This window comes from Haemorhous mexicanus, chromosome Z, assembly GCF_027477595.1.
Source record: "Haemorhous mexicanus isolate bHaeMex1 chromosome Z, bHaeMex1.pri, whole genome shotgun sequence".
NCBI classification, from domain to species: Eukaryota; Metazoa; Chordata; class Aves; order Passeriformes; family Fringillidae; genus Haemorhous; species Haemorhous mexicanus.
The window spans coordinates 65,521,549-65,531,272 of record NC_082381.1 but is presented as its reverse complement, the minus strand read 5'-3'; the positions used below and the strand labels follow the sequence as shown (position 1 = coordinate 65,531,272).

The window sequence follows — 9,724 nt, the reverse complement described above, 5'->3', positions numbered from 1 at the left end:
TGGGGGGGCTGTGGGCAGTGCTGGGGGGGCTGTGGGCAGTGCTGGGGGGCTGTGGGCAGGCAGTGCTGGGGGGGTGTGGGCAGTGCTTGGGGGCTGTGGGCAGTGCTGGGAGTCTACAGGCCGGCAGTGCTGGGGGGCTGTGGGCAGGCAGTGTTCTGGGGCTGTGGCAGTGCTGTGGGGTCTGCAGGCAGGCAGTGCTGTGGGGCTGTGGGCAGAAGCTGCTCTGGGAGCTGCAGCTTCCCAGCGCTGCTACAGGGTCATCCACAGCACTGAGCCGGCCAGGTATTGGGATATGCAGGAGGGCAAGGAGAGGAGTTCGGCCTGGTGCGGAGGAATCTTGAGGCCAGTGGAACTGGAAAAAGAAATCTGTTTGGTTTGTTTCCTCGGCGCACCGTACTTTCAGGGCCTGATAATGGGGGGAAAGCGCAGAACACAGCACCAGAGAATGTCTGCTTGTCTTGCGAAATGGCGTTAATCATGCGGACCCCGTTATTAGTGGTCGGGAGCGGGTGGTGCTGGTCACTCTCCAGCCCACCATCATCACGGTACCGATCGGAACCGCTCCTACATCGGTATCAAGGCTGCGCTCCCACGCTTCTCGCCGTCCGCGAACAACCCCGGGCGACGCCGGGCGACTCCGCCTGGGCGGCACCGCCCCTCTGCCCGGCCCTCTCCACTGCGCCGGGGCAGGGGGGGAAGGCGCGGGGTTCCCGCCCGCTCCGGTGGTGCCGCCCGGGCTGGCGGCTCGGCGCATGCGCGGCGCGGGGCTGCGCAGTCACGGCGCCCGCCGCCATGGCCGACCCGCGCCTCCGGCAGATCAAGATTAAGACTGGCGTCGTGAGGCGGTGAGTGGCGGCTGGGGCACGGCCCTGCACGGTCGGACCGAGGGGCTGCAGCGGGGCTCCGTGCGGGACCGGCCGTGCCGGGCGCGGAGCCGGCTGTGCCGCGCGCGAGCCCGCGGTGCTATGTGGAGCTGGCGGGCTGTGCCGGAGAGCGGCCCTGGTACGGGCTTCCATGAACCTCGCGTACGGCCGTCGGGAACAGGCCGCGCTTTTCTGGGGCACGGTTGAATGCGGGTTTCGTTCCCTTTCCTTAGTGTCTTTGGGAGTCAAGGGCAGTCACCTAGTCCCCTCGGTGTGCAAGACAGTCTCGCCTCATACCTTGCCAAGGTATGAAGCCTCAGATGTTTGGTTTTGATTTTTTGGGGGTTTTTTTTTGTTGTTGTTGTGGGCTTTTTTTGGTGCTTTTTTTTGTTTTTTTTTTTGTTTTTTTTTTTTTTTTTTGGTTTGGGGTTTTTTTTGGGTTTTTTTTTTTTTTTTTTAACCAAAGGTGTTGTTGAATATTTCTGGTTCAGAAGTTGCAGAACCAGTGGCATCACAGAAGCAATTATGTTGGAATAGGCCACTGAGATCATCGAGTCCAGCCTATAGCCAAACATCACCACCTTGTTAACTAGACCATAGCATCCTGTTCTTTCCTAAAACACCTCGAAGAGTGGGGACTCCACCACCTCCATGGGCACTCCTGGTAGATTCGTCACCAGCGCCTTGATCTTCCCTGGTTTCAACGGAGTCGTAGTTTTTAAGAAAAGTGTATCTGGGGTTCGCTGTTGCTGTAGCTTTAAACACTGTTTGGTCACGCTGGGGTTTTTTAAGTCTACAAAGACTGCTGTCTCAGGCAGAGACAAGAATTAGTGTGTGTGCTGGGTGAGGATGTTAAATAGTGCAGTTTCATATAATCAGCTTATGTTATGACTTTGCAAATTCCTGTCAGTAAGATATGCTCATTTTCTTATACTTGATTCACTTTGAAAGGTCAGACTTGAAGACTAGAAAAGTTGTCACTGTCGATGTTAGATAAGGTACTTCAGAATTTCTCTGAATGTAGGAGCAAACCACACAACTATGCATTTCAGAGCTAATACAAAGAAGGGATGAAAACGTTTGGGTAAACAAAACAAATGCAATCAGCAAGGTCCAGATTTGCTTTTGGAGACTGTCCATGTGAATAAGCAAGTAAACTTGACTTGAGTGTTTTGTGCAGTAGCAACAGGCATATCTACTGTTACTCTGTAGCAGCTGGCATTCTCTAAGTGAAGGTCGTTTAAAAAAAAAAAAACGGAGAAGAGGAATGTTATCTTAACTCTCTGTGGGGTCATGATACAGCAACAGCTCCCGGTTCTGTGACAGCTGCACACAGATACAAGAAGAGGTATGGCTCTGTCCCACTCCACCCTTCCTTCTCTAACCGGAAGCCTAGTTATGCATTCTGCTACAGGGGGCATACCTGTGACTTGTGTCAACTTGGGAGCATTAACACTGTCCTCTTATTTTGAACTAAAACAACTCCATAGGCATTTTTTTCCTGGTGCATGAGAAGACTTACATAGAGGCTTTATAAGCATTTTTTAAAGTGACTGATTTAGCACTTCAGTTAATTTTCATTACGTTTTTTTCTGTTTTCTGTTTAGAAAAGCACATGGAATCTAGCATGTAGTATTGATTTCTAACCATGTTCAGTGCTCAGGCTTTAAGAATATATCAGAAAAGGTAGGGGTTGGGAACTGTTAGGATATAGACATTTCCTTTGACTTGTGCTAATCATCTGTTGTAGCTTTTTTTTTTTTTTTTTTATTAGTTACCTAGCTCATCACTTTTTTTCCATGCTAAGAATGAAGCTGCTGCTCTGCTTTGGTATTTTTCTTAAACTGCAAGTCATAAATTCTTTGTGTACTCCTCTCAAGGGATTGTATTTTGGGTTGTAGGTATTTTACTTGCTTGCACAATTTTTACATTGCTATGTATCAGTAAAAGAAATTTAAACTAGAAATAGGGAGATCTTTTGCTTTTTTAGGCAAATCTGATAGCCAGGCTCTTGGTAATTTTATACTTTCAATAGTTTGTAATTCAAAAGAAGTGTGAGCATGAGTAGTAATGTTTTCTTTATTTGTGGCTTATGTCCTAGCAAGCAATACTTCTAAATAGTTTTGCTCTCAGTAAATCCAAGCAACTACCTGCTAGATAGTGAGAGAATTGGTTAGTGAAAAAAAAAAAAAACTTCTAAAATATCTTATTTGCGTTTCAGATTGGAAATAATTTTAAAACCCATCACAAACAAAGTAAGTTGGGTTGCCTGAAAATAGCACTGACATTTGCCCATAGTTTCCATCTGATTAACTGGAAGTGACACAAGTAGATTAGAATGAGACTAAGACAATTCACATTGCAATTGTGTTAGTTTAACTTTAACAATCTTTTAACATGCTTGTTTAAATGTGGCTGACATACCATAATTACAAATCTACAAGCCTTGATTATAGAATTTTACATTGTGAACCTATGGGGAAAGTGTATTGATTTTTTGTGAAGCAATTCCTTTTTTTTTTTTTTTTTTTTAAATTTACCATTCTAAACCTGGTATCTTCACAAGATTGTTCTTTTGCCTACTGCACTGGTGTTGATACTATTTTTTCTCTTTGTGAAATAGCATCATACTACAAAGCAGTCTACACTGATTCTCCCCTTTGCTCCAAGCTCAGAAAGTTCTACAAGTTTCACAAAACTGTTGGTATGATTTTAAATATAAATGTGAACAGTTCTCTTAAATTGAATTATTTTACTAGTGAGTTCAGGATATATTTTGTGAGAAATATGAAGAACGCAAGGACTCCTTTTCACTCCTTGTTCACTGTATTGCTAATTCAAGCACAAAACTAGTTTTTGTTCTTGGTTTCTCAAGAAATTTGCTTTTTCTAGTGTAAGTCAGAAATCTTCACTATCTTCTGTCCACTGTATATGAAGTATGGTTGCTTTCTTGCATGTTGCCCATTAGCCATAAATCTTCACTGTAACTCACAGAACCAATGTACTGATGAGAAACTCAGGTCTCTCTTCTTTGTTTTTGTTATAATTAGAAGATTGTATGCAACAACTGTTTGTTAGCTCAATTAATGGGAAGGGCTAGGATATCTCCTATTGTTTGGGTACTGAGGAATGATCTGCAGAGCTGCTCAGCTATTCTGAGTCAGCATGATAAAGCGATTTCATGTGTGTATGCTACACATCTGAGAGCTCAGAGGTTCAAGATTGAATATACAGAATGCTCTGTTGGATACAAGCTGACTCCCAAAGCCCTTTTCAGAATGCAGATTGTGCATCTGCACAACTGCCTAGGGTTGTCAGCAGCTCAGTCCTGGAGTCGTAAATTTGGGTTCAGTGTTAGCCAAGTGTGGTAATTGCGGTCCAGAGCTACTTAGATATGTCTTAAGTTCCTTTTGTAGTGGTTCTGGCATCAGTATCAGATACTTAAAGTCTGGAGTTGGCCCTGCGTTTGAAGACTGCTTAAAATCTTTGAAACTTAATAAGGTAGTCTCTTTCGCACATAAATTGCCTACTTTATGTGGTTCAAGAAAAGAGTGCACCTGCACTTAGATGTTGTCTGAGGTAATGTCTGTGACATACCTAGTTACCAATATGGATAATTATTAGTTGGAAGGTCTAGAAATAAACCTTGGGTTTTTTTGAAAGGTTTCCTATTTCTCTAATTCTTTTCAATACAAGTTTTAACTTCACAGCAACAAACTGTATCCACACATATCTTAAAAAGCTGTGACAAGGGCACAATTGTTGCTGTGGAAATGGCATCATGTGTTGGTTTGGTTTTTTTTTTTCTTTTTAATGTGTTTGATTCTACTTGTTACTGTACCTTTAGAGAAGACCTAAGAGATTCCTTATTAGACATATTTCACGAATTTAATTAGTAGTAGTAATCAGATATGCAAAATATTGTCTCTTGCATTCCTTCTTCCATCCTGTTACCTCTTTAAAAAAAAAAATCTGGCATCTCAGGTTTTTTGTGTTCACCATTATATTCTGCCCCCTAAGCAAAACTTTTGTATGCATGTCAATGCTGACCATAATAATCTATTAATGTTATCATTTTAGCTGGCAAATTAAAACATGGCTAAGCAGGTTTACAGCCATAAGTGTTGTTAATGATACAATATTAAGGAGGAAAGCTTTTTTCCCTGTTTCTAAAATTTTCGTTTGGGTGAGAATATGTGCAAAACTGTGGCTTTTAACTTTCATTTAAGGTTAAAATGAAGGTTAAAGGTTAAATAAGGTTAAAACCTTCATTTAAGCTGCCTTTCAAAAGTTTGGGGTACAGTAGTTCCAGCTGCTTGGTAGTACCAGTTTGGTGGCTTTATGCATATGTGTAGTGCTTTTGTTTTTCTTCATGGCGTGAAGCCACATACTCACCTGTGTGGATTAAACAATTACAAATAATTATTTTCTGTTGAATTATAATGTGGATCCATGGGAAGTCTAAAAACATGGTATTAAATTTATGGTAGTGCTTTTTATGCGGGAGATGAATTACAACTATGCTAACAATGCTAATCCATCCTGGCTTGACTTTAAGATTACTGAATTATATGTATCATATAGTTGGAAATCATTCAAGACCACAGCATTCATTGTTTTTTCTTTTAACTCTAGTAAGTCTTTCTGATGCATCGTGAATTGCCTAGGCACATAATATGACTGCAATTCTATTTAGTTTTTCTCATTATTGTAGCATTTACAGTTACTCCCAGCTGGGAGGGGCCTAGAGGGGAGGAAGTAGTTTCTGTGGGTTTTTTCTCCAGAACAAAAAGTCTTGTCTGAAGATGATGCCTGGATTATTAAGGGAAAATGAAGTGAAGATCTTTGGCAACCCAAATTGTTACCACATCAGAGGCTTCACTTCTTGTTCTAATCTAAAACTGAAGCTCTTGTGCTCCTTAGCATTTACAACTTTCTGTAGAGGCAAGAACAAGTGAAGCCTTGAAGATTCAGAGAGACCTGTAGTGACACAGATGATACAAAATTTTTTAACTTTACAAGTAATTTTTAACTTGAAATAATTTTCTGACTTAAAAAATCATGTACCTGGTTTTCATCTTTTTTACAGTAGTGATCCTTGAGAAGATCCAAGCTTGCAAAGTTACCTTGAAGTGTCATGATAAATCTAACAGTTCTATAAGCTGTTAGATGCAGAAGGGGCTAAAAATGATCCATATGCTCATGTATTGTTACATCTTGAGTCTTAAAAGAGAAATTTTATCTTTGGTGCTGGTTTTGTTGCTAGAAGAAAAAAATAAGCTCATAAATTTGGTATCCTGTCTAAATCAGAAAGTAGGCACTTGTGGCTAAGAAAATATGGCAGTTTGCATAACTGGGTTAAGTATTTCTTCATCCTTAAAGGGATTTTTCTCTTGGGCCCTTTAGTCTGTAAAGTTTGTATTCTTATGTAGCCTTAGTGAACCCAAGAATGTGTGGAAGTAAAATTTGCAGATTAGGGACCTGGTATTTTAAGCTCTGCAGGTACTGGTTAGCATACTGCCAGTGTTGCTGTAGTTGCTGGATTACTTGCCCTCTAATTGTGCGTAGTGCTAATACATTAGACTAAAAGAAAAATTACTATTATACTATAAATATTAATACTAATATTTATATAAGAAATCTATTATACTATAAGGAAAAAAATCTGTGCCTTGTACAGCTACACTATTATGGACTTCTAAGTTTGAACTAAGTTAGCATAGATATCTCATTATCTAGTCAGTACTGTCACTCTGTTCTCTTGGGCTGAATCCGTGGCATATTAGAATGTACAGTGGTTAATGGTAACATTAGTTCTGAAGAAGTGCTTGTCCTAGTGAATAGGACATTGTGAATTTGCTCAATAGCAAAACTGATCAATTCCCCCTCATCTTCTTCAGAGGTCTGCTTGCTCAATCCAGCCAGGAAAATGTTTCTTGTGTTGGTTTTTCTAATATTGGAAAGAAGTCTGTATTTGGTGGCTTAAGCACACAAGTGCCCTTCTAGCTTATGTAGAATCTGAATTGTCAGCAGCTGATAATGGGGGAACATTAGGAGTAGTAGCACATGCTTCCTCTGTCCTTGTACCATTTTACCACTTCTCTTCTAGGCTTCCATTAGTAGTTCCTGTCTGTGACTGTGGAAGAAGGTAGAATTTTTCTCTATGTACAGATGATCCTAATTTCATTATGCATGCAGAAAACCCCCATTGTACATAATTTTTTTCGTCTGCCAAATTTCAGATAAACTGCCCTTCTTATGATCAGAGAGGCAGATTTGCTGATTTGCTTGCTACTGCTAATGATGTAACTACAGGAGATGACAGCATTGATGTATATGGACTGGAGTAAGAATGTAGGTGCCTTTGTGAAGTGAGAAACAAGGTCAATTTGGGGCTCTTTCTGCAGCAGCTGGAAGTTAGAACAGCACTTGAAACTCTGCACCCTAAGCAGAGTGGAGGTGAAGTCCCTTGAGAAATCAAAGTGATTCTAGATATGGAGATCTCATTTCCCTCAATCGTTCTCTGGTTTCTGATGCTAGTCAAGCTGAGCTCACTCAATTTGCTTAACACAGGAGAAAAACTCTTATGTTGTTTTTATTTGGGCTTTGGTTTGTTTGGGTTTGTTTGTTTTGCTTTTATTGTTTTTTGGGGTTCTTTTTGTTTGGTTTTTTGGGGGTTTTTTGTTTGTTTGTGTTTTTGGGTTTTTTTGAGGGGTGATTGTTGTTGTTTTCTTTGTTGGCATTTCGTTCATTGTATTAATTTCCTGCAGTTTTGGTATGGAGAGATCACTTGAACATATTGCTGGGAGAAGTGTGTGCTAGAGCCAGGGAGAAGACCTCTGTTCACCAGTGGTCAGCTTTTTTGCTGTCTCAAACTATCTTGTGTTACTTTGCTCTCCAGGTTGGGGAGCTGAATTAGGGGAGAGAGAATGAGTAAAGGAAAATGGATTAAGAAATAAATCATAATGATATGGAAAGGATTTTTTTTCTCCTTCTACCTTAAGATTCTGTCAAGCCCTTTGGGCTCTTCTGGGTTTAGTCTCCAGCTTTAAAATTATAAAACGGTTTCTTACAGAGAAAACTGAAATTGTAAAGTTATTAAGTTAAGTGATATGAAAGTCAATGTGTAAAGAATTATAAAAGGGCAGCAGCCATAGCTAGGAGCTGACCTCTTGTCTGTAAAAACATTTATGGTTTAGTTTTGTTCTTCAGTGATAAAAGGTCCTTAACTTGATTTCTAGAGGCAGTAATGCCACCAGAAATGTCACTTTATTTGTTTCTTTATATTCTTTCCCTAGTAGATAACTACTGACTGGCAGTAGAGACAAGGTGTAGAATAACTGGGTCTTATGTTTCTGCTTTTTCATTGTGAAAGACTGGGAAATTCTAGTAAAATACTTTTATTCTGTTTGGGTTATTTTCATCTGTTGTTTCTAGGGGTATAGACCTCTTCTCCAGGGTCCGTGAAAAATAACCTAAGGAAAGCAAACTTGTCAGTAGATTTAAGTCAGATATGTGGGAACCTTCACTTCAGTTGAACATTTATGTATAGCTGAAAAGAGCTAATATAAATGGAGACTTGAAGAATGAGCGAATACTTACTGTAGGCAGTTCTTTAACATTTGGTATTAGAAAGGAGAAGGACTTGAGGATTTCGGGGTCACAGATGTATTTTTAAGGAGGGAAAATGAGAATTTAGTCACTAGTTGGTACTGTAAGTATTTGCCACGTGTCTCAAATCAAAAGTTTCCATACACTTTCTAGCAGTGCTTGCATCATATATGTAGACTGCAGTAGAATATATTTCAAAATTAAGCTTCTTTACAGATTTTTTTAACATCTGACCCAACTGCAAAATATTTTATACCACTATTTTACTTGTGACTCTTTGTTCTAGTATATAAATAACTTAGTCTTCACAGAAATTTTTTAAAAAACCAATACTGTCAAAAAATTTGAGGCTGGAGGAGGCTGTGGTCCAGTGGGAGACTCTATGGAGAGAGGGGGCTCCTCCTTCCAGGCTGGAGCAGCCTATCCTTGGAGGACTGTACTCTGTGGAAGAGTGACCCACGCCACAGCAGTTTTGGGAGGACTGTCTGCCTGCCCGTGGGAGGGACTCAGGTTGCAGCAGTTTGGGAGGACTGCTGCTCATGAGATTGGAGCCATGCTGGGAAAGTTCACAGAGAACTGTGGGAGGGACCCCACGGCCTCACAGGGGAAGGGCTCCTCTCCCTGAGCAGCAGAAGAAAACCTCGGGTGATGAACTGACCAAATCCCCATGCCCTGTCTCCCTGTGCTGTCAGTGGGAGGGAGGGAGGGGTTGGGGGGGAAGTGTTCTTTATGGGCTTATTTTACTTCTCATTATCATCTGGTTTTGTTAGCAATAAACGCACTTAGTACCTCTAAGCTTGAGCCTGTTTTGCCCTTGGAGTGTTTTCTCCTGGTCCTTATCTCAGCTCAGGAACCCTTCATTAAATTTTTCTCTCCTCTGCCCAGCTGTGGCCAGGGAGTGTGAGCAAGTGGCTTTCATGGGTGCCTGGTGTTTGGCCAGTGTCAGACCATGAGAGCTCTTTATATCAGTCCTGTGGATGTCTCTGAATTCTGGAAGCTGTTAACTCTGTATGTCAGGAAGGAGGAAGAGTCATAGGAAACACACTGGCCTAACTCCCTGGAGTGAATGTGAGGTGTGCTTGCCTTGCAGACTTAATTTCTGAAGAATGACTTCAATATAAACTATCAGCACCTGAGAACCATAGAACACTTGAACTGGCTCAGACCATCTCTCAAGATTTATGTTAATAGATATAGTTATTTTAATTACTAAATAGTCACAAATATGGAGTTCAAATAAATACCTAAGG

At 41.1% G+C, this 9,724-nt stretch overlaps 1 protein-coding gene across 1 annotated transcript in view; it reads left to right on the top strand.

Annotated features, from left to right (window-relative positions):
* The first annotated feature begins 730 nt into the window (after positions 1 to 730).
* Positions 731 to 9,724, top strand: part of TBCA (tubulin folding cofactor A) — a 26,379-nt gene continuing 17,385 nt past the window's right edge. The window contains exon 1 of the mRNA XM_059873787.1: positions 731 to 845. Coding sequence (XP_059729770.1) covers positions 793 to 845 — 53 coding nt within the window. The 5' untranslated portion in view covers positions 731 to 792. The remainder of the gene's footprint in view (positions 846 to 9,724) is intronic.